Source organism: Venturia canescens, chromosome 10, assembly GCF_019457755.1.
Source record: "Venturia canescens isolate UGA chromosome 10, ASM1945775v1, whole genome shotgun sequence".
Lineage (NCBI taxonomy): Eukaryota > Metazoa > Arthropoda > Insecta > Hymenoptera > Ichneumonidae > Venturia > Venturia canescens.
The window spans coordinates 262,276-288,483 of record NC_057430.1 but is presented as its reverse complement, the minus strand read 5'-3'; the positions used below and the strand labels follow the sequence as shown (position 1 = coordinate 288,483).

The window sequence follows — 26,208 nt, the reverse complement described above, 5'->3', positions numbered from 1 at the left end:
CCTTTCACTCTGAGTGACACACATAGGGGCAAAAAAAAAGTCGTGCCATTTTTGTGTCGTGACACATATAGGGACATTTGAAAAAAAAACATTTTTATTGCACCGATTCGATTGAAACTTGGTACACCATGGTTTTTGGGGTCGCTGATTACGAATTCGGCGTCAGATTTTCAAAATTCAAAATGGCGGATCCAATATGGCGGACGCAAATTCGAAAAATGGTTTGATTTCGACAAAAGTGAGTACTTCATGGTTTTTGGGGTCGCTGAATTCGAATTCGACATCAGATTTTTCAAAATAAAAAATGGCGGGTCCAATATGGCGGTTGCAAATTCGAAAAATGGTTTGATTTCGATAAAAGTGAGTACTTCATGGTTTTTGGGGGTCGCTGAATTCGAATTCGACATCAGATTTTCAAAATAAAAAATGGCGGGGTCCAATATGGCGGACGCAAATTCGAAAAATGGTTTGATTTCGACAAAAGTGAGTGCTTCATGGTTTTTGGGGTCGCTGAATTCGAATTCGACATCAGATTTTTCAAAATAAAAAATGGCGGGTCCAATATGGCGGACGCAAATTCGGAAAATGCTTTGATTTTAACGAAAGTGAGTACCTCATTGTTTTTGACGGTGAGAATGAGAGAACGAGCGACAGTGAGAATGAGAGAGAACGAGCGACAGTGAGAATGAGAGAGAACGAGACACAGTGAGAATGAGAGAGAACGAGACACAGTGAGAATGAGAGAGAACGAGCGACTGTGAGAATGAGAGAGAACGAGATACAGTGAGAATGAGCGACTGTGAGAACGAGAGAACGAGCGACAGTGAGAATGAAAGAATCAGGGAATGAACGAATGGGGGGGGGGAGGAGAGAGAGAGAAAGAGGAGAGAGAGAGAGAGAGAGAGAGAGAGAGAGAGAGGAGAGAGAGAGAGAGAGAGAGAGAGAGAGAGAGAGAGAGAGAGAGAGAGAGAGAGAGAGGAGAGAGAGAGAGAGAGAGAGAGAGAGAGAGAGAGAGAGAGAGAGAGAGAGAGAGAGAGAGAGAGAGAGAGAGAGAGAGAGAGAGAGAGAGAGAGAGAGAGAGAGAGAGAGAGAGAGAGAGAGAGAGAGAGAGAGAGAGAGAGAGAGAGAGAGAGAGAGAGAGAGAGATAAAGCGTTTTCATTTTATTATACATATCTTTATATATATATTTTTATTATACATATTTTTAGAGTGGAGATATATTTTGAAAAATTTTTAGAAAAAATCTCCCCGATCCGAACTTGCGATCGTAGTCGGTTCGCCTCCGGTACCAGGCACTTCGGCTGCGGCCTCCTCCGCGCCGGCCCCTTTGGCTTCGCCCGCCGTTCCATTCTCTATTATCTGATCGGCCAGAAAAAATATCAATTAAATATCGCATCATTGAACGAAAAACGTCTGCGCGAGTTCTGCTGCGCTCTTACATACGTTAATACGCTGGTTCAACGGCGTTTCGGAATACCATATACTTACAGGGATTACTGATGACCACTTGCACGGGAGAGTGAACCTCTGCTTCTCTCCTCTCCAGCTCCGCTCGTCCGAGAGCAATTTGATGCTGCTGCACCTCGAGCTGCTGCTGCAGCTTCGACTGCTGGGCAGCCAACACCGCCAACGCTTCGAGAATTGCCTCTCGGGCCTCCGTTTCCTTCTCCACTTCCTTTCCTTTTCCCTCACCGCCTTCTTCTTTCTTTTCCTCTTTCAGTGGCTGATTTTTTTTTGATGAATTACCCATTTCTGAAAATAAATATGCACAATATAGAAATATGCAACAATTATTAAATAAGATAATGCATTCATATTTCGTATTTAGAATTGAAAGGAATGTAAACAATGCAAGACGTTGAAACATTCCATTTTTCATAATAATCATCCGCTGTATACACTTCAAGTTATTTACATTGGTTCCCGTATTTTTGGTAAGCATTTGTGCTCTGTTTATGTTTCGCGAACATACATTTACGACTTTAGAAGATGTCTACAAATTTGCGACCACGTTAACATTCTACAACGAACCGCTCACGCGATACGTACCTCTGTACTATTAACCGTGAAAAGTGATTATCAGCAGTGATATTTAATGTCAAAATTGATAAATACAAAAGTGGACATTAAGTGAGAGTCATCGACAACGTGGATTGTGAGTAAGTAATTATATATATCAGAGATCTCTATTGAAAACATTTATTCCTCCCGCAATGAGCATAAGGGCACAAATTCAATCTTATTACTTTTATTCACCGTTAAATGTTTAAATTTACGTGTATTATTTGCATTGAAACTGATGATTATGAAAATAGAACACGGACCAACGCGTTAAAAACTTCTGAAAAATTTTGTGAAAATTACTAGTTCACACAAAAGCCAGTTTACACAAAATTTCTTCTTCCCATTGCATATATCTATATATAATTGCAAACGCTCCTGGGACAAGGACGCGTCAACGTAAACAACACTCAGTCGTCGTCAACTTCGTTCAACGACGATTTCCTACGTTAGAGACGATTTTTTTGTAATTATACAATTGCATGCTTGGTATAAATGTATGAATTGATAAAATTTTCAGTAGGAATGTTCAAATCATTTATTGAAAAACGGAAAATTCCAGGGGGGTCTGGTTGATAGAAAGAAATCTTGAAATACAAAAGAAAAAATCAAACAGAACGAGATATATATTGTAACGTAACGCTCTTGCCGACCCGGCCTGAACGCCGCCACGCGTCGGTTCGAGCTACCTTAATTTCAAAAGGAGCAGGTATGAACGAGACGAGAGACAAGAATTGTGTTGATAAGATAACAAAATGAATTTATTAAACAATACTATTATGTTTTTACAAAATGATAGGCGTTTTTTTTAATTTTAATTATGTTTTTACAAAATGATACGCGTTTTTAATTTTAATCTTTGTCTGTTCGCGTTGTTTAACCAAGTCAGGCGAGAGAAGACTCGAAAGACCCGGAAAAACGGAGCGTTTTACTGTATGAAATTTCGATTGAATATTCAAATTTGTTTTTGTTTTTGTTTATACAATAAAGAACGCTTTATGGTTTATCGTGCCCCTGCTTATTCTATTGCCTCTCCTTTTCGCTTGCATGAGATTTTTCAGACAAAAAAAACAAACAAAAAATAATGAAATTCGCAACACTACTAATTGACAACCGATGTCCTGTAATCCTAACCGCTTGACCCTGAATTCTTACGCTTCCTATCAATTCAAGAGTGTTGTACGCTTTTGTTTTTACAATTTTTTTCAATTTGTGATCGCTTGGATGCTATACAAACTCTAGTCTTACCGCTGCCTCTTGAATCAACGCTTTTATCTGCTTGTTATTTGTTATAATCGATTATAATTTGATTAGATGATTTATCTTGACTTTGGAGTCGTACAATGGTTCAAATGGGGTGCGGATTATTGATTTATTTAATTCTAATGCTAATTAATTCGTTCGACCCAACCAAATCGGATAAATTATGAAACAATTTTGAATTTAATAATAATTAATCATAAAATCATTTATTTACCGCCTCTATTCTCAATAAACCCAAAAATGCTAGGTGGAAAGTTTGTGCTTGACCACGGGCCTCAAACGTCGCCGAATGGCGCCAATGCTCAAAAACACAAGACAGGTTAGGATGTGAACCCCAGACCACGGGCTCGATACGTCGCCGAGTCTCGCCAATGTCCTGAGCATTCACTAAGTTAGGTAATTTTGCCCACGGACCACGGGATCGATACGTCACCGAGTCTCACCAATGCCCCGTGCAGCAAAATTCGGAAATTATAGGTTATGTGGAATGGACCCTGGACTACGGGATCGATACGTCGCCGAGTCTCACCAATACCCCAGGCATCCAAAGGAATAATAGGAAAAAGGATTTTAGGTTATATCAGAATAGAGTGTATTTTTCTATTTGAGTCTGCTAGTTCTTCTAGGAGATCCGAGTTGGTTCTAGAGGTAGGGTGAACTGCCCTCCGAATGAGCCGTGCACCGACTCTTATACCCCGTTCCCCACTCTAAATTTATCAAACGCCGAATTTCTCTATTTCGGACGCGTTCTGCGCATTCTTTTGTAACGGGCTTCTCTATTGGCTCGCTGCCATATTTCGCGCCTTGCTATTGGCTGATCGCTATTTTGCCCGATGCGCCGAATTCCGCTTTGATCAATTTTCAGCTCACCGTGACTTTAAAATAATGAAATTACAATGTCAATTGTTGTTGCTTAATTATTTGAATGATTTGGCTTCATTGTTTCATTTAATATCTTTTAATTTAATTTGAAAAATCACAAAAAGTCACGTTCGGGTTCCTATAGCCCATGAACGCTTCGCCCCGCGCATGCGCTGTGATCAAGCATCTCGCTCTATTTGAAATAACACAAATTCTCTACAAGCTTTAATCTTTTCTCTGTTTTTCTTTGGTAGCGGCTATTTTTCCCGACATTTTGAGCCTAATTATGCTCATATTGATAAATAAAAAGTTTGAAAACAATTAGAATAAAGAAATTATGATTTAGTTTGATTTATTGTCAAGTGGCGCTGTTCGGAGCGTTGCCCGCCGGCTCGCTCGGGCCTTTGTGCCAGTCGCCAATATGGCCGCCGGTTGGGACGCACGCCCGTCATCGCGCCGCGATGTTTTTCGCACGCGTAGTATCTAATAGTTCGAGCGGGCTCGGGCCGCCACGCGAGTGTTACGTCTCAATATATATATATATATATATATATAAGCTTTATAGTACAAAGAAAGAGAGAGTGCGTACGCGAATAGCGGAGAAGGCATACGCGCATGAAATCAGACGAGTGTAAATATATATGGGGCATTTCACACCAAATCGGCCACTTTTAAAATTCATATTTTTTATTTTCTTGATTTGTTTTCCTCAAAAACTTTCAAGAATTCACCTGATTTTTTTCAAATGTTAGCTTAACATTTATGTAACCTACGAATATTCAAGAAAAATTGCAATATTTTTAATTTAAATATGGGTCATTCCATGTCAAATCGACCACTTTCAAACCCAACCCTTTACGATTTGGCTGAAACTTCATAATCTCGTTTTTCTCTATTGAAGACATTTTAGAGAATTTTTTCAAATATTTTTACGTAACCCAAAAAATTATGGACTTTTCAAACAAATGGTTAATTTTTTTCACACATCTGTAACTCTTTCAAAAATTGACCTATCGGAACGTTTTTTTTTCAAAAATGTTGTTTTTAAATGTACTTTTAGAAAAAAACACAATAATTGTTTTTGAATCAATTTTTGTAATTTCCACACTGTTAATGTTTGTTTATATTTTCTCGAAAAAAAACTTTATTTTATTGTGCAAGTAACCCCGTAAGTTGCTTAGTGGGCCGATTTTTTTTTCTATTCGTTTTTTTCGATTAAAAAAAAACCTCTTTCATTCGTTTTCAATTTTCAACTCCTCTACATTCAAAACTTTTGTTTCACATCAAAATTAATCTTTGTGAATGATTTTGGGGATATTTTATACCTAATACCTTATTCCTAATCTATTAAAATAGATTCATTTAATAATTTAATAATTGAATATTTAATATTTTATTTTATATAAAATAAAATATAAAATAATAATAAAAAAATAATAAAAAATATAAAATTAAATATAAAAATATATGTAAAATATATAAATATTTGACATGAAGTTATTTGAGAACGTCCTTCGTTATAAGTGCAGTTTAATTACCCTCGAAGTTCTTTACATTAAAGATTTTTATGAATAGAGATGGATAGGATCACAGATATTCACCTTAGGGTTCTTTAAGATTAGAGAAATAAAGATGAGAGTTGTCCTACTGCCAAAATATTAAATAATATATAAAATATTAAATTATTAACCATATCTATTTAAATAGATTAGGAATTAGGTATGAAATATCCTTAAGATCATTCACGAAGATTAATTTTGATGTGAAACAAAAGTTTTGAATGTAGAGGAGTTGAAAATAGAAAACGAATAAAAAAGTTTTTTTTTAATCGAAAAAAAACGAATAGAAAAAAAAATCGGCCCACTAAGCAACTTACGAGGTTACTTGCACAATAAAATAAAGTTTTTTTCGAGAGAATAAAAACAAACATTAACAGTGTGGAAATTAAAAAAATTAATGATATTTTTGAAAAAACTAATAATTTTCATAGAATTTGACTTCGCAAACTATTTTTGTATTTTTCTGTAAAAGTACATTCGAAGACAAATTTTTAGGAAAAAAAATGTCCCGATAGGTCAATTTTTGAAAAAGTTACAGGTGAGTGGAAAATTTATTTTTTAAATCCATAACTTTTTTGGACTGCGTAAAAAAATTTGAAAAAATTCTCAAAAATGTCTTCAATAAGGAAAAACGAGATTACAAAGTTTCAGCCAAATCGTAAAGGGTCGAGTTTGAAAGTAACCAATTTGACATGGAATGGCCCATATACACTCCTCCCTCAAAAATTGAGCAAACTTTAATTGAAAAAACTTTAGAGCGGAGCATCTAATTCATCTTAAAGAGAAAGCTTTTTTAGAACAAATGACAAAGAAAATCGAGTGGGACAAACACAGTGAAAAAATTAAAATCTCTGTTAAAACAGATAAAATTGCTTGGATAAATTTGTTAATAATTTTTAACATATCACCAAACGGAAGTTTATTGCAAAACAAAGATTTAAACGACCTTAATCACTAGTTTTGCTCAATTTTTGAGAGAGGTGTGTATATTTGAAAAAAAAATTGCAATATTTTTTGAAAATTCGTAGCTGACAGAAATGTTAAGCTAGAAATTGGAAAAAATCTGGTGAATTCTTCAGTGTTCTCTTTTTGAGAAAAACCATAAAAAAATGAAAAATAGGAATTTCAAACGTGGCCGATTCGGTGTGGAATGCCCCACATACAGTCACGTTCAATTGAAACGCTTTTTCTCAAACTTTTCCTGAAAATCTCTTCTAGAGGGACTTTTTTTCACTCATCACACCTGTGCACAGATCGATTGATAGTCGAATTCCAATGAACAAATATCTGGAACAAATTTTCAATTAAAGTTTGAAAAAATCTAGTAGTATATAACAAAATTCTGTTTAACTTTAGCGATGTTAATGTTAACATATTTCCGCCCAAACCGCCTATTGTAGATATGCAATTTTTAACCTTCTTCGTGGGTTTACTTCTTATTTTCATAGAGTATTTATCTTTAATAAATAAGGCGTGCCTTCATTAAGGGAGTTGGGCGAATATGTCGGACGAACAGCAGGGCGAAAAATCTAAAATGGATAGCGCGATGCATTCTGCAGCGGGTTGCAGTTTTCAAGTAAACCAAGGACAAAATTTAGATACTTTGACGAACGAGGTATTGGACGAATGTAATCGTCGAGCGTATCTAGATGGCACGTTTTTCGCTCCAGATCTGGATAAGTTGTCGTTTGATGGAACGGTCTGGGGCATTTGCCAAATTTGCAAAAAAGAAAACAATAAAGATCATAGCATCAGCGGTACCTTGAAATCTTCATCAAATTACGTGAGACACTTAAAGGTAAAACATTTATTTCTCCGTTGTTAACACTAACACATGTAAGTGAACAATGTTCCACGAACGATCATCTTGTTGTAAAATATCATATTAATTGTACTTCCAGAATGTACACAAAAGAGCATTCCAAGAATATGAGGATTATGCCAAACAGAAAAACAAAAAACTGAAAACAGATAACGATGAAGATAAGTATAAAACTTTTTGTTCATTTTCTCAAGCCCGCTTCGACAATAACGTTGTGAACTATCTTTTAGAAAGTATGTCACCACTGAATACAGTCGAGTCACCAGCATTCAGGAAAATATTTGATGGTAAACGGTTAAAGTATTTTGGTAATATCTTATATATTTCACAAAATCACAAGCTTATTCCTTCCGATTTTGTAGATATGAAGATTAAGCACCATGGAAAGGAGCTTCAGCATTTGTCTGCTCGTACCGTTGGCCGACGGATAGAACAAACATTTTTGAAAACCGTTGCCGATATTTCCGCTGAATTGGCAAACGTCTCATTTGTCTGTACGACTGCTGACACTTGGTCATCTCGTCATCGACGATTCGTTGGCATGACTGTTCATTGGGTAATTGATATTCATATTGCTCTAATCGCGCTAAAATGTGATTATTTTTTTTATTTTTATAATCGTTTTTAGATTGACGAGCTGACTATGGAACGTAAATCGTACGCAATAGCATGTAGGCGGCTCAAAGGTGATCATTCGTACGATAGAATAGCAGAAAGCATCAAAGATATTCATGCGTCGTATGGATTATCCGAAACCCAAGTATTTGCAACTGTAACCGATAACGGTTCAAATTTTGTAAAAGCTTTTCGCGAATTCGGGCTCCAATCTGGCGATTATTTTTTCGAAGGTAAATACTCAAGACATGAATATTCCTGTCTATGAATTGATATTTCATTCATTTAGATATCTTGCTTCCTCACAATAAAGTTTTACGAAATCAAATCGAGTTATAAACGATTAAAATAAAAGGAGTTAAATAATAATCAAGCGTCTTTCCATATTTTATTATTATTAGTTTATTGACATAGAGAGATCAACCGTATCGATTCCAATAAAGTGAGCCTGTTCAGTTCAACAACATTCGCAAAAATATCATAATAAATTACAAAATAATTATACTTCAAACGGTTGTAGAACTTTTTTGAAGTATTATATACATGTATTTGTCATTACAGGTGAAACCGTAGATAATGATAAGAATGCAAGCAATGCAATCGTTGAAAGTGAATCCGAAGATGATTCAGACCATGCGGAAATGGAGTTGTTTGATGATTGCAATGATTCGATTCCCGTGCTTCCTCAGCATTTTCGTTGTGCCAGCCACACGCTTAATGTCATTGCGACGACTGACATGCTTGCTGGTATCAAGATGAGCAAAACTTTGAAACAATCATTTGATGAGATGATCGCTAGATGTAGTAGTTTGTGGAATTTGCAAAAATCTCCAAAAAAAACCGAAAAACTATGCTCCGCGATTGGTCAACCCTTGAAAAGGCCTGTAGTGACCCGCTGGAATTCACTGTACGACGCTCTCAAACAAATCCAGAGTTTGAAAGAGGCTATTTTGCAACACAGCAATGAATTGGACATCACAAATCCACTGAGGGACACTGATTTCAGGTACAATATTACTAGTTCGCTCGGCGATTCACCAAATTCCCAGATTTATAGTATCCTTTATCTGTTAATAGGAAACAATTAGATTCGCATGTTCTTCATGATATCATAGCTTCAAATTATCGAGTTATTCTTTTTTCAGATTCATGGAAGAGTACATTAGCTGTAACAAGCCTGTGGCCGAAGGTCTTGATATATTGCAAAGCGAGACGAAATGTTATTATGGTTACTTGCTTCCAACGCTCATAACCATCAGGAACAAATTGCAGGGTATGGAAAAGAGCAATCTTCAATGGTGCAACCCTTTAGTTGGTACACTACTTAGAGGTTTGAACCGTCGTTTCCAAAAACAATTCGATGTGGAAGAAGAAGGACGTGTCAGTGCAGTAGCTGCTGCGACACATCCTCTCTTCAAACTGAAATGGCTGAAGTGCTTGAACGCTGATGCGCAAGGTAACGTTCACGCTGCATTACGAGAAGCGTTTTCAGATACTAATAACGACAGTAATGAAGAGATTTCAATGACTACGAAGGATAACGATTTCTTCGACTTTTCATGTGCCACTGAATCCGGTAATAATGACACCATCCATGTTTTCGGGGCTGAGGCCGGAGAAGCAGTATTTCAACGATTTGCCTTCGAGAAAAAAACTGATTTGCAACTTTTGAATACATATCCGTCTGTAAAAAAGAGGTTCCTCAAGTTCAATACGCCTCTTCCATCATCAGCTGCTGTTGAAAGATTATTCAGCTATGCAACGATGTTCAATTTACCGAAATATAATAAAAAACCATAAACTTCCCCTAGGGAAAAAAAGGTTGGGACAAGTACATTGATGGTATCGTGTTTGCTGATAATTCCATCCATAAAAAAAAACTTGGAAATCGATGCCTCATTCTTCTTATTTGATTCGAACAGCTAAATCAATTGAAAAAAATTCCATCTAATTTACGTGCAGCATTAAAATTTATTATATCAATTCGAGGCCAAGTATTTTCTAATGAATTGAAAAAAGTTACCACTTGAGTTACGTGCAGCACTAAAATTTATGATATCAATCAGTGGACAAGTATTTTATTAGTAACTCCAAATTTTGACATTATTAAATTGTTCTAAGAAGCTTTTAAATCCAAAAAAAATCACATGAAAGCTAGTCATTCGTTACTCTATGGTAGCAAAGACTTATAAGAAAATCGATTTTTCTCAGACTTTCAGGATCCTTGGTATTATTCACAAAATTCAACGTCGATTGGATCGATACAAATTATGTTTAAATAAGTGTTAAAAGTACTTGTCCGGCCCATCACTTTCCGTTTAATTTGTTTATCCAAATAAAAATCAGGGCTTGTCTAGAACTGATGGTTCACAAGTCACAAGTATTCATGCAGAGGGAATTGAGAGAATTATCTTCAAGTAATTTTTACTTAGTTGCACTAATTCAATAAAAAACGGAAACAAATTATTCCGCAATATACGAGGGATTTTATTCTGCATCGATAAATGAAACAAATTGTACATAATATATATGTTCAAGCTTCCAAAATAACTCTCCAGTTTATATTCAATGATGTCAATTTTTACTTCCTACTTATTCTTCCAGGGAACGAATTCCATACGGAATAAGAACTAACCTATACTATTATTAAAAGCATTAAACTAATAATGAATCGCATTTCAACAAAGTTTTAACCAGATTCTGCCATACAATTTCATTTTTTTATGATTGATTTTTTATTGAATGAATAGTGATGGGCCGGACAAGTACTTTTAACACTTATTTAAACATAATTTGTATCGATCCAATCGACGTTGAATTTTGTGAATAATACCAAGGATCCTGAAAGTCTGAGAAAAATCGATTTTCTTATAAGTCTTTGCTACCATAGAGTAACGAATGACTAGCTTTCATGTGATTTTTTTTGGATTTAAAAGCTTCTTAGAACAATTTAATAATGTCAAAATTTGGAGTTACTAATAAAATACTTGTCCACTGATTGATATCATAAATTTTAGTGCTGCACGTAACTCAAGTGGTAACTTTTTTCAATTCATTAGAAAATACTTGGCCTCGAATTGATATAATAAATTTTAATGCTGCACGTAAATTAGATGGAATTTTTTTCAATTGATTTAGCTGTTCGAATCAAATAAGAAGAATGAGGCATCGATTTCCAAGTTTTTTTTTATGGATGGAATTATCAGCAAACACGATACCATCAATGTACTTGTCCCAACCTTTTTTTCCCTAGGGGAAGTTTATGGTTTGATATCACGTCTTTTTTCTCGAAAGTTCCTTATTTATGTTTTAATGAATATATAATTTTAATTTAAATTGCTATGAATTATTTACGATTTACTGCTTATAACGTTGGTTTCCACGAAAAACGACCTATTTTTCGTCAAAATTGTGCTACTTTGGCGATTTTTTTCCTTGTATTCTAATATGTTTTGTCAATTAAGAACCAAAGAGCATGGTGGAAAGCGGGTTGGAGGCCGAGATATAATTTTCGGCTTATAACGTTGGTTTTCACGAAAAAAGACCTATTTTTCGTCAAAATTGTACTGGAAATATTTCGTCACAGGTCTGTTGTTGGACTTCAGCGATTTTTTTCCTTGTACTCTAATATGTTTTGTCAATTAGGAACCCAAGAGCACGGTGGAAAGCGGGGTGGAGGCCGAGATATGATTTTGGCTTGTAACATCTGATTCGTTGAAAAAAGACTGATACCGCACAATCAGTATACTAGTGAAGAACATTATACACTAATGCTGTAGGATTGTAATATATTTGATATTTTCTTACGGTTCGAAATCATTTTTGTTGTGTGATTTAAGAAGTTTTGTTTACATTTTTTGTGGTATAATGCGAAAACGAGCGATCATCAATGTAATTGTCCAAATTTTTTTTTCTCCGAGAAAGGATTTTTACGGCTTGATATCAAATCTTTTTTCTGTGGTAGTTCTAAACCACAAAAAATATTCTTAAATAAGATTTTCTCAAGTTCTCCAATGTTTCTATTGTGATATTTAAAAATAATTCTCCTTTCTCCAATGATTTTCTTTAAGTTTTGTACAATTTATAACAGTTTGATATTCTTCGAATGTTTGAAGTGATATCCTGAATTTTTCAACCATTTCGAACGTGTCTATAATTTTGTGGGATTAAAATCATATTCCGTAAGGTTTTTCAATATTTTGTATCATTGTGGAATTTTCCCCCTTCATTTATAAATTTTGTTTTCATCTGTTTTGATGAAATCATTGTGAATAAAGAAAACATGAAGATTTTTCAATGAAACGAATTTTTGGATTGATTTTCCTTCAAATTTGACAGAAGGAGAAAGAAAAAAATATATATAATGTTCACCAAGTCCACCAGAATTCGCAATTTTCACATATGTTTAATGAATTCTAATGCTAGTTATTTTTATTTCATTAAAAAACGTGCTTCCAAGGACTTTTTGAAGCAATCTTTTCCATTCGTATTATCATTCCCAGAGATAGAAAGTTGACGCACCTACGTCGATGCACAAAATTTTCAAACTCTGCATGTAGCCACCAAGGTTCAACCGGACAAAAGAAAAAGTATGAAGTGCGTCAAGACCAACAGAATTGCTTACTTTTTAATATGAGCATTGCATTTTGAAAACATAACTTCTTATGCCATTCATAAACAGGCCATCGCTGACTTTTTGTATCATTCATCATTATTTTTTATTATTGATTATTATTTATAATCCATTTCCAAATCCTATAATTCATGTATAATTTTTATTATTTGTAGATATCCATATTCCATAATCAAAAAAAGGAAGTACTAATACCTGGCATGCATGTCAATACACAGAATTTTCTAAATTTGCAAGTATTTGCTGCGATTTATTCATCTAAATTTTGGTACAGACAGAAAAAATTACCACCGATTCATAAAATTTATTATGCCAAATCTAAAAGGAAAAAAGACAGCGCACTTGAAAGTGAACAGAACGCATAATTGTTTCATGTATCTCATTCATATATTACAGTTGGAACCAAAAAGTGAAAAGATTGGCACACCTACCGCTTCGCAGGAATATCAAAGTTCATAGGTATTCGCTGCGTACCAGTAATACAAACTTTGGTGCTATGGGGCAAAAAACTTTAAAATTACCCGAACCACATTTTTGAAACTTATTATGGCATATTCAATAAATAAAGTGACAGATACGCTGCATGTTGAAGTAAATCAAATAGTGTAAAAAGTGACAGACAGATACGCTGCATGTTGAAGTAAATCAAATAGTGTAATTTAGTATGTCTCCATGGTTATACACAGACAAAATATTTGATCACATCCAGAAATGATCAGGCATAGACTCACACACATGAATTTTTTAATCCATAATGTCAATCGTAAACATGGTCTGGAAATACTCAATATACGTGTCGCTTCATCATGTTGTCAAACTTAAGATGTGTTCATTGCATTTGGAAGATACAAATTTTGATATCACGAAAAATAAGTAACCAATGACTTATTGAAATGAATTTCCAAATTCATCATGCAACAATTCAAGTGAATATCTATGTATTTACATGGCCCAAAGATTTTTTAAAACTCGTGTTTGTAAACAAGCAATCATGAAAACTTTTTGTTATGAATTTTCCAATTTATTGACATCAATATGAGGAAATAGAAATACGAATGTCACTCGAATTGTCTAGAAAATGAATAGAAATTGGTATGGATACACTGTAAGCTAAGGAGGTGGGAAAAAGGGCCTGGTGAACACGGCCAAACGAAATGAAAGAAAATATGACAACAATACATTGAATTAGACACTTTTACTTGACCGAAGTTTTTCAACATTTATTTGCTTTCATTTACATACAATCACGCATATTTTTTCTATAATGTAATTACACAACATGAAATTTCTGTTTGGAAAGAACGTTTGAGAGGTTATATAATGAGCGAAAGTTTTTTTTTCTCACATAACTCCCGTTGAAAATTTTTGAAGAACCAGAACCAGGATTGCAACAAAATTATGTCATAAATAAACGTAAAATCAAAGAATTTGTACAAGGAGAAATTTCCCAATACTAATATATGTTCGATATAACAAACACTCGCGAACCGATTGCGATGAGCGTAAACTAACCCACATGGTTTTCACAAAACTTACATAACATTTTTTTTTTATAGTCATATAAGAATTTTGAATCGAATTCATACAGCTCGCACTATTTCTCCGAAATTTTATCATTCAGATCGCTGTTGCTATTAATTTGCTCATGCCATCAAAAACTGACAGATGGCGATGTACTATATATCACGTCAAAGTCACTATATGTCTGGTTTTCGTAATACTGTATGACACCACATACCACTATTTTTAATAAAATAAATACATATTTAACACTTTATTAGATGAAAAATATTTTTTTGTCACCCCGCACTTCGTAATGTCGAAAATCCGTTTGTTATAACATCAATAACTGACGGCTGACTGATGGTCTTGTATATATATTCATAAACTGTATTCCGCTGGAACGGTACAGCAAGTGTCCTGACCAATCACAACTCATTATTTCTGTAGCCGGGATCCCGGGACCCGAGCTTCCATAGAAATGGGTTATAGCTGGCATCAAGAGGCCTTTGATGGTGTTCTGTACAGACACAGTAAATCCATAGATGTGTTAGTAACTTTTGCATAATCTTGAGCCTGTGCAAAGTTTTTTCTCAGCAATTACACCACCGATCGTATTGATTTTGGACGCAATCGAAAGAGAATTTCTTAATTAGCTGAAAGTTCAATTTTCAAAGTCGTACATAACTCATAGGCTTCGCAATTAAAGAAAATCACATGCCAATTTTACCCCCACCACCGCGAATCGTTTTATTCAGAGAAAGTATAGTCTCGGCGAGAGCCTCGGGCCAGCAGACGACAGGGCTGTCAATGTACTTGTCCCGAGACTCTACCGAGTCTCTTGATGAGCGATGATAAGTTCGAACTAAGGGTTTTAATGAAATGTAATTCGAAAGCGAAAAAATAAGTACATAGAAATGTTTATTGCGACACTACTTTGTCGTAGAATGGATAAAAATAATGTAATGACGACACTATTTTGTCGTAGAATGGATAAACATAATGCAATGACGACACTACTATGTCGTAGAATGGATAAAAATAATGTAATGACGACACTACTTTGTCGTAGAATGGATAAAAATAATTAAATAATTGAGTGACACTACTTTGTCGCATGATTCGGCTATGAAGAACTCCATGTAATTATGTTGAGGTGAATTGAACTTGTACAGGAATGCCGAAATGTAATTGAAAAACTAGTCCCTGCAAAGAAGCTACTTTAATAAAATGAGACCCCATCGTAAGATGACTATTAAAAGAGTTGTAAATGATATTTATCTAAGTAATTTTCGAAAATATGTAAATAGATTTGAACGACGATGAACAAAAGAATAGTTCGACATGATTGCGATGTTAATGTTCACAATATGAAAACGTAATGAATAAACGAATAATGATCGTCAGAATAATGCAACAAAGAGTTACTACGCCCATCTCTCTGTCTCTCTCTGTCTGTCTCTGTCTCTGTCTCTGTCTCTCTCTCTCTCTCTCTCTCTCTCTCTCTCAGAATGATGCGACAAAAATGTGGAGAAATTTGAAACAACTAATAGGCAGCAAAAACACAGCAGAACAAAACAAATCGAATATAAAGTTTTATGGGGTGGAGTCGGAGAATTGCGAAGAGATTGCTAATAAATTTAACAAGTTCTTTGTGGAAAGCATTGAAGTCATTGTACAAGAAATCGGAGACACGTTAGAAACAAGAGAAATTAATAATCACAAATACACAGAGGGAAGACTCAGTCAATTCCAAACGATTAGTAGTGAGGGATTTGGTAAAATTATAAGGAATCTTGATAACAACAAAAGTAGCGGTGATAAGATTACGGCTATAACCCTTAAAACCATATGGCAAGGAACAAATAAAAATATATTGTTAGATTTAATAAATAAACTGTTAAGTGATGGAATAGTTCCTGGTGAATGGAAAAATTCGATTGTGCGACCGATACCGAAAATACCAGGGAGTATAAAAGCGGAAGAATTTAGACCAATAAATACTCTACCAATTTTAGAAAAAGTTCTCGAATTGACAGTGAAAGAACAAATTGCTGACTATTGCGCTAGAGAAAATATAATAATAAAAGAACAATCGGGATTTCGAGATAAACACTCCTGTGAAACAGCGTTACAAGGCACACTAATAGAATGGAGAAAGTATTTAGATAACAGTGAGGTAATTGGAGTAGTCTTCGTAGATTTTAAAAGAGCATTTGAAACAGTAAATAGAAAAACGCTCATAAATAAATTGGAAATGTATGGGTTTGAAGGTCGAGTACTGAAGTGGTTTAAAGGGTACCTTGAAGATAGAACGCAGCAAGTGCAATATAATGGAGGGACATCAGACAAAATATTAAACAATTATGGAGTACCACAGGGATCTGTGCTCGGGCCGATCCTCTTCATTCTATATATAAATGACGTTAAAATAGCACTCAAAAACTGTAATTGTAGAATAAAATTATTTGCGGACGATATGATCATATATGTACACAACGATAATATAGATGTAATTCAGATAGAATTAAACAGAAGCTTGGAAACCTTATTAAAGTGGCTTAATAGAAATTCTCTAAAAATAAACTATGCGAAAACAGTGTTTATGCCAATACATGATCCGAGAAAGCGTAATATACGTAATAAGATGCATATCAAAATAGAGAATAATGATATTAAAGAGGTGAAAGAATCGAAATATTTAGGCATAATAATAGATGATAATTTAATATTTGAAAACAACGCGTGGTATCTAGCGAAAAAAGCGGCCAAAAAAGTGTCTATTCTAAATCGCATTAAGAGAAATGTATCGGTACTTACAAGAATAACCATATATAAAGCGATAATTCAACCGCATTTCGACTACTGTGGGTCTATTAAGCTGAATTATAAGGAGGAATGTTTAGATATAATACAAAAAATCCAAAATAGAGCCATGAGAATAATTTTACTAGTAAACAGGTTCACCCCGATAAGAGACATGTTGGAAGTTTTAAATTTTTTGACAATTCGACAAAGAATGTATGTTAATGTTTGTGTCCTAATTTATAAAATGAAAAACAAATTAACTCCTGAATATTTGGCAGACACAATAGAATTTAATGGAGTAAGTCACAGATATAACACAAGAGATCAAGAAAAGAATCGAAATTATATAAAGATAAACGAAACTAGAACGAAAACGGCAGAAAAAACAATCACATACAAAGGGTTTCAAATGTTCAATAAATTACCGTTGACAATAAAAGAAGAGGCCACACTAAAACTCTTTAAGAAACGTTTGATAATATGGGTAAAGGAAGCATATGTAAGATAGGATAATAAGGGATAAGGATGAATATATTGTATATTGTAGCTAAAAGCTAAATAAATATCTCTCTCTCTCTCTCTCTCTCTCTCTCTCTCTCTCTCTCTCTCTCTCTCTCTCTCTCTCTCTCTCTCTCTCTCTCTCTCTCTCTCTCTCTCTTTAACCTAGTTTGTTCAACTGCTAGTTCACTTCTGTACATAGCTTCGTTGCCTAAAAGTTTATACTAAGGCAAATAATAAAATCAAATCAAAAATCAAATCAATCTCTCACTCTCTCTCTCTCTCTCTCTCTCTCATTCATCAGTGTTTTTTCGTTCTTCTAGTGTTTATTTAGCATATTGGCGTTATTCAAAGTTCGGAAACCTTATATCGATGTTGTGCATGGCCAAGCCGTTCTCTTTAAATCCTACTAGAAAAAAAAAAAAAAAAAAAAAAAAAAAAAAAAATTCTATGCGCCCGTAGCATAATTTACTCATAATGTACTCATTACTATATAAATTGCATTGTTGCACTACCAGCTTGCTTGCTCATACTTTAATTTATATTTAAAATTGTACTTACTCTTATTCTATGCATAATTATTACTCTTTATTATTCTCTGTGACTCTTTTGTCTTACTAAATTGCCCCATGGGATTCCCAGGGCATAATGAATAAACAATCAATCAATCAATCTCATTCTCTCTCTCACAATTTTTCAAAATATACATATATATTAGACTGGGCCAAAAAAAATTAATATTTTTTTTTCCAAATATATATCGAGAATATTATTCAGAATGAGGAAAAAAAAATTTGGTGAAAGTTAGAGCTCTTAATATTAATTTTAAGAGGTCTATCATTGCGGTTTTTGATTTTTATGCATGATTCGATGTTTTACATCAAAACTGCGAAGAGATTGAAGTGAAAAGAATTTATTTCTACTCATTTTTATATAAAATTGAATTTCCTACAAAAAAGGTCTGATTGGGACAAGTACATTGATGGTCTCTTGTTTCTGGATGACATAGAAAAAAGACTCAGAACCAGGAAAAAAATTCTATAGAAATAATAAACGAAAAATTGAAAAGTTCAAAAAAATTCAACAAAAATAAAAAATAATCGAAAAAAATTCTGTAAAGAAAAATAAAAAATTTTCAAAAAATTCATAAATATTGGACAAATGGAAAAATGTACTATCCAAGTTACATGCAGTATAAAAATGTATGATATCAATTGGAGGCCAAGTTTTTATTGATAATTTGGAATATTTATCCAACAAATCGGAAACTTTAATTGAAATTTATGATAATTATTTTCAAGAAAAAAGTTAATGAAAAAAAGTCATAACGGAAGTTACGTGCAGTACTAAAATGTATTATATCAATTCGAGGTCAAGTATTTATCAGTTATTCGAAATATAATCTCCGGCAACAAATGAGCGTTGAGAATCCTTGTCGGGCTCACAACGTTTTATCAAAATTACTAAAAAATGAATGAAAATAAAATCATTAAAAATTCACATGAAAATCATTCGTTACTTCAATAAGGTACACACTTTAAAGAATCGATTCCCCTCCGACTTTCAGGATCTCCTGGTATTATTCACAACATTCAACTTCGATTGGATCGGTACAAATTATGTTCAAATACGTCTTAAACGTACTTGTCCGGCCCATCACTTTTTATTCAAATTGCTCATTCGAAAACAAATCAGGACTGTTCTATAATGACAAATATAATAAAATCGATAGAAATAAAAATAATATCTCCAAGTAATTTGAACTTGATTGTTCGCAAGTTCGTATAGCAATATCCACTTCTCATTTTCTTCAGTGAACACATACCATTCGGTAAGAACCAATGAAAATGAGAAATAATCAGGCACATTACTAGAAATTTTCGAACCTACTCAGCCATGAAATGTTTTTTTTTTCTATAGTCACGTACACATTTTGATAAATATCACTAGTCGAGTACGACACGTGGATTCCTGGAATTTGGAGAAAAATGATTTTGTTGTGAATTATGACTCCATACAATATAAATAGATTAATCAACTTCATCTTTCATTTTCGTTTCATTTTGACAAGAGTGATTCGAAGGAAAATTATTTTCTCGGGAATTACTGTTCCTTAATATTAACACATGCATTAACTTCGTTTTTGATTTGTTTTCGAATGAGCAATTTGAATAAAAAGTGATGGGCCGGACAAGTACGTTTAAGACGTATTTGAACATAATTTGTACCGATCCAATCGAAGTTGAATGTTGTGAATAATACCAGGAGATCCTGAAAGTCGGAGGGGAATCGATTCTTTAAAGTGTGTACCTTATTGAAGTAACGAATGATTTTCATGTGAATTTTTAATGATTTTATTTTCATTCATTTTTTAGTAATTTTGATAAAACGTTGTGAGCCCGACAAGGATTCTCAACGCTCATTTGTTGCCGGAGATTATATTTCGAATAACTGATAAATACTTGACCTCGAATTGATATAATACATTTTAGTACTGCACGTAACTTCCGTTATGACTTTTTTTCATTAACTTTTTTCTTGAAAATAATTATCATAAATTTCAATTAAAGTTTCCGATTTGTTGGATAAATATTCCAAATTATCAATAAAAACTTGGCCTCCAATTGATATCATACATTTTTATACTGCATGTAACTTGGATAGTACATTTTTCCATTTGTCCAATATTTATGAATTTTTTGAAAATTTTTTATTTTTCTTTACAGAATTTTTTTCGATTATTTTTTATTTTTGTTGAATTTTTTTGAACTTTTCAATTTTTCGTTTATTATTTCTATAGAATTTTTTTCCTGGTTCTGAGTCTTTTTTCTATGTCATCCAGAAACAAGAGACCATCAATGTACTTGTCCCAACCTTTTTTTCCCTAGGGGAAGTTTACGGTTTGATATCACGCCTTTTTTCTCAAAAGTTCCTCATTTATGTTATGACGGTTATAGGATTTTAGTATAAATTTCTATGAATTATTTGCTTAGTATATTTTTATACAGGGTGTCCCATTTTAATCTTACACCTGACTTTTCTCGGAAAATATTGCTCGGATCAAATATTGTGTGCAACAAAACTTTTCGGGATTGAAGGGGGACGTTTGATAAAAATTGGTTTATGGATCCAAAATTCAAAATGGCGGCGTTAGAATGGCCGACATGTTTTTTTCGAATGGAAACATAACTTTTCTTCATCACCAAAAAATTTTTCAGCGCAAAACCAACAACTTTTCTTGGAAAAATTTTTTGATTAAGTTCATATTTTTTAAGTGAGAACATCATTTTTTCAACTATTTTAGAGGTATCCAGGATGCACCGCGAGGAGATCTTTAACGTACCAAGTGCAAGTCCGTTTGCGTGTTCGTCTGCATATGCGTGCGTACGTGGAGGTGCATGTGTGTGTGTTTTTTATTTTCATTTTATTTTTCAACTTTTTTAAAAAGAGGGGCATGCAATGCCTTTATGCCCATAGGTACGAGCTCACAAGGATTAGGTCTCTGCGGTTCGTCACTACCGCAGTATTTTCGGACTCCAAACCCTCCTTGTGAGTGTACTCTGATCCCTCCCTAGAGATCTTCAAAGATCCCTCCATTCATGTTTAAACATGCCTGAACTCTTCTCTCAAAACCATCAACTGTGCGTAGGAGAACATCTCTCGGGATCGCACGGCAGGCAGCTCTTATCCGCTCCTTCATGTTCTCTCGTGTTGTTGGAGCTTGACGGTAGACAACGTCTTTTAAGTACCCCCACAAAAAGAAATGAGGAGACGTAAGATCTGGTGACCTTGGAGGCCAATTTACAGGACCGTCTCGACCAATCCACCGTTGACCAAATGTTGTATCCAGATGATTTCGAACAACATGAGCCCAGTGAGCGGGTGCACCGTCTTGCTGAAACCACATCTGTTGACGTGTTTCCAAATCCAGATCTTCTAGCAAAAGAGGCAGTTCATTTTGTAGAAAATCAAGGTAACGGACAGAGTTCACATTTCCCTCGAAAAAATGGGGACCTGGTAATTGCCCGTTCACAATACCATACCATACGTTCAAACTCCATCGATGCTGGTGATCGATCTGTCTCAACCAATGTGGATTCTGATCAGACCAATACCGAAAGTTCCATCGGTTCACTTGACCACGGTTGTTGAAAGTGGATTCATCACTGAACATAACGTATCGAAAAAAGTCCCTGGATCGCTCGATTTGTCTCAACGCCCACCGACAAAACGCCACCCTTCGCAACGGATTTGGATTAGGGGTGTCTTGGTGGAATTGTAGTCGGTGCGGGTGAAGTTTCGCACCTCTCAATATACGGTGCACTGTCGATTTGGGAAACCCCAGTCGTTCTGAGATCACTTTGGCACTCAAATGAGCATCAATTGCTATCATGGCTAAAATAGCCATGTTTCGGGCTTCATGCAATCCACCAAAATTATTGACGTTTGGGAAACGTCAACAATTTGAATTTTTTAGTGTCAATAAGAAGAATTTTTCATTTTAGAAGTCATTGTGATCGCCCACGGATGAAAAATTGATTGAAACGTTTATCTTCTGACTCCGCAGCCATTAGCAAAGAGACGAAATCGAAAATTTGTAAAGGTTCTGAAATCAGAGAAAAATTCTTGATTCTCGAAATGTTTAAAAGTTCTTCTATTAGAGGAAAATTCTGAAAATTAGCAACAATGGCTGATTTCAGTCCCGACGAAATCGTTGATATGCTCCTTACACGCAAACGCACTTGCACTTGGTACGTTAAAGGTCTCTTCGCGGTACATCCTGGATACCTCTAAAATAGTTGAAAATGATGTTCTCACTTAAAAAATATGAACTTAATCAAAAAATTTTTCCAACAAAAGTTGTTGGTTTTGTGCTGAAAAATTTTTCGGTGATGAAAAAAAGTTATGTTTCCATTCGAAAAAAACATGTCGGCCATTCTAACGCCGCCATTTTGAATTTTGGATCCACAAACCAATTTTTATCAAACGTCCCCCTTCAACCCCTAAAAGTTTTGTTCCACACAATATTTGATCCGAGCAATATTTTCCGAAAAAAGTCAGGTGTAAGATTAAAATGGGACACCCTGTAGATTCCATTCTCATACGAACAATTTTTATGGGATAATCTTTTTCATGAAATTATCAGCAAATAAGGGACCATAAATGTACTTTTCCCAATCTTATTTTCCCTCGGTATGATGTTTGGCTTATAAAGTTGGTTTCCACCATAAAAGACCAATTTTTCGTAAAAATTGTAGTGAAGATATTTCGTCACAAGACTGCCCTTGAAGTTTGGCGATTTTTTTCCTTATACTCTAATATGTTATGCCTATTAGGAACTCAACAGCATAGAGGAATCCGGGATGATAGGCCCGAGAAATGAATTTCGGTTTATAATGTTGGTTTCCACGTAAAAGACCAATTTTTCTTCAAAATTGTACTGAAAATATTTCGGCACTGGTTTGGTCTTGGACTTTGGTGATTTTTCTCCTTGTCTTCTAATATGTTTTGTCTATTGGGAACCCAAGAGCATGAAGAAATGCGTGTTGTGGGCCGTAATATGATTTTCGGCTTATAACGTTGGTTTCCACGAAATAAGATCTATTTTTCGTCAAAATTGTACTGGAAATATTTCGTCACCGGTCTGTCCTTGGCCTTTGCCGATTTTTTCCAAGTCTTCATACCAAGAAACAACTGACGTAAAGATTTCCTTAATAGAACAGATTTCATTTATCCCTTTTCTTCAAAATTCAAATGAAAGATAGATCAAATTCAAGACACGAAAAATCCAACAGATTTGCCCACTTTGAATGTCGCTTTTGCATTCTGAATCTAGAGATTTCATTTCATCCAAAACGTGCCCCCAATGAAATATATTTCCAAAGTTTGCAAGTGGCCGCTGAGATCCAATTATCCACAGTTTGATAGTTGCTGAAAAAAAGTACCTGAAAACTTCTAACATTTATTATGCCAGAACTCAAAGCAGCAAAAAAAACTAAGCGAACTTAATTCAACAGAGCAACAGAATTCAAAGACGTTTAAGGTACCTGCATTGGTTTTGGAGGAAAACCATTTCAGGACAATTCAGAAATGAATTTAGAAATTCGAAAACTCACAATGGAGTAGAAAAAGGAAAATTGAAGTATTTAGAAAAGCGGAAGACTTTTGTGATAAATTTTCTAGATTACATGATACGGTTGGAGTAAATGATTTGAATGATTGGCACACATGCTGCAACACAGAAATATCAAAGTTTGGAAGTATTCGCTGTGTATCAGTCATACAAACTTCAATACTATTTGAAAAGGAACACTTAAAACCTTGCCGAACCAAGTTCCATTACATATTACCATAATCAAAGATAAGGGGTGATCCGTCGCATATATATTTATCCACAGAAATTTCAGAGTCAATGTATCTGCGCGATGAGCTTCGAAGACAGCAATTTCAAATCTATCCATAAATGAGCAACTGAAGACTTTTATAATCAATTTTTTACTTCATATATATGTTACAGTTAGAGTCAAAATGTAAAATGAATGGCACAGTATTTAAATTGTATAGTTTGCAGATTTTTGCAGTATGTCAATGATCCGAATTTACAGCATTATAATGAAAAGTTGTCAAAAGTCATGATGTTACATTAAAATGACATAGCGCACATTGCATTCAGCAATTCTGTAAGTTTCTGGGGATGTTGGTTGGCATTATATTTGATCGCATCCAAAACTGAGCAACAGTAGACTTATTCGAATGAATTTTTTTTATAATAATTCCATATTTGTAGTTTGCAAAGTGGAAATACTCAACATACATGTCATTCCATAAGTTTTGTTATCAAAATTTGTGTTTGCATACAGCATTCCCAAGATACGACTTTTCATATCATCAGCAAAATAAGCATCCAAAGACTTTTTGGAAGAAGTTTCAAAATTTATTACTCGACAGACCAGGTGGAAAAAGTATAACAACACTTATATCAACACCAGAAACTGTTTTAAGAATCTGATATATAAAATGTGCGATTGATGATCATAGTCGGAAACCACTTGAATCATGTTACCACAATCAGCATGAAGAAATAGTAGAAAAGTATAGGACACATATTAGGCAACCATTTAATACTATGTATCGATCCGCTGCAAACCGATGGAGTCAAAACAAGGATCGGAAAGAGCAGAGCCAAACTCAATAGGAAGCAAAATGTGGGAATATTCAAAAATACCGATGACACAAGAAATAAATTAGAAAACATTTATTCGATTGGAGTTTCTTACATTATATATATACTAACAGTTCTGTGTGTTCTTGTTTTATTAATTATCAACCATAATATTTCAGATCGCAAAAAGAAAATTTGACGTTATAGGTTGACGAACATTTTTTCTTACAACTTCCAGACCTATTTTGATAAACTGATTTGCCTTATTTATATTATTCACTAACTATGCGAACGTTTGCTACATTTGTCCCACACTTCGTAACGTCAAACCCCGGCCGGTTCGTTACCACACAGCTATCAAAGGGAACTCGTATATATGACCTACATTATTACACATGATATGTAATCACGCAACTGATGATATATTTACACTGGACAATATTCCGCGAACTCTGGTTTAATTGAAAGATTATCTCAGTTGACACTTATTTCCAATCGAACGAAATAATGAAATCTTGAAAAGTTTCGTTGACATATATATGAATCGCGCATTTTTTTATATGTTTTATTTGCACACACAGATCACAGTCTACATTTACGCGGCCGCTTTTATACCGGTTTAGTATACCACAAGTTTTAACAAAATATACATTAACCAATTTTCACTAACCATTTTCATTTATTAATTAGAGTCCGCACACAACAGCACATTGGGGATCATAACCTCACCTGTCAAAATGACGTTCAGTATGAAAACAAGTCTCGGGTGGTTTCGGATGTGCGTATCGATGTATTGATATCTTATAACCTATATTCACAAATGATATAAATGATAAACTTATTTTCAGTCAAACGAATTAATGAAATCTTAAAAAGTTTCGTCGACATGCACCGCGTATTTTTTTATTTTATTCTTTTTCACACACCAGACTACATTTACGCGACTGCTTTTATACCGGTTTAGTTTAGCATTCCACAGGTTTTAGTACTATGCACTTGGTTAGATGACGAAAGTTTTTTTTATATATTCCACACGCATTCCATAATGACAAAACTCCGTTTGTTTATACGATGATCGAAAACTGACACATGGTTTATATATATATATAATATTTACGGAGTCTGAGCGCGGTCGGGGTAAGACTCAAAAGTTAGAAGGCCTAAAATGGCGAACAGGCATTCTGTATAACGCATATATAGATATACAGAATGCCTGTTCGCTATTTTAGGCCTTCTAACACTTGAGCCTCACCCGCGGTCGGCCTAGCAGCTGGAGGAGCCGACATCGTTGAGCCAATCAGAATGCGTAGAGGCAACAACTCTACTACCACTAACTACGTCAAAACGCGTATACGTATACGTCGAACTCGTGATGTGTCAGTAACTTTTGCATAATCTTGAGCCCGTGCAAAGTTTTTTCTCAGC

General features: G+C 34.5%; 1 protein-coding gene across 2 annotated transcripts; it reads left to right on the top strand.

The window, feature by feature from the left end:
- Positions 1 to 7,381: 7,381 nt before the first annotated feature.
- LOC122416998 (uncharacterized) lies at positions 7,382 to 9,967 on the top strand. 2 transcript variants are annotated; one of them, XR_006262205.1, is made up of 8 exons: positions 7,382 to 7,543; positions 7,647 to 7,854; positions 7,930 to 8,123; positions 8,196 to 8,415; positions 8,744 to 9,188; positions 9,328 to 9,384; positions 9,455 to 9,638; positions 9,719 to 9,967. XR_006262205.1 is itself a non-coding variant. In XM_043430192.1 (7 exons), exons 2-7 carry the CDS (start codon positions 7,803 to 7,805, stop codon positions 9,492 to 9,494), a joined length of 1,008 nt encoding a protein of 335 aa, XP_043286127.1. In that variant the 5' UTR covers positions 7,382 to 7,543; positions 7,647 to 7,802; the 3' UTR covers positions 9,495 to 9,967. The 2 variants fall into 2 exon arrangements, 1 of the variants encoding a protein (XP_043286127.1); XM_043430192.1 differs by having other exon boundaries at positions 9,455 to 9,967.
- Positions 9,968 to 26,208: the final 16,241 nt, after the last annotated feature.

Bases quoted from the DNA above. Each gene is read 5' to 3' on its own strand.
- LOC122416998 (XM_043430192.1), top strand. From the start codon at position 7,803: ATGTCACCACTGAATACAGTCGAGTCACCAGCATTCAGGAAAATATTT. The intron at 9,189-9,327 runs GTACAATATTAC...TTCTTTTTTCAG, and splicing joins CTGAGGGACACTGATTTCAG to ATTCATGGAAGAGTACATTA. The intron at 9,385-9,454 runs GCAAAGCGAGAC...AACAAATTGCAG, and splicing joins GCCGAAGGTCTTGATATATT to GGTATGGAAAAGAGCAATCT.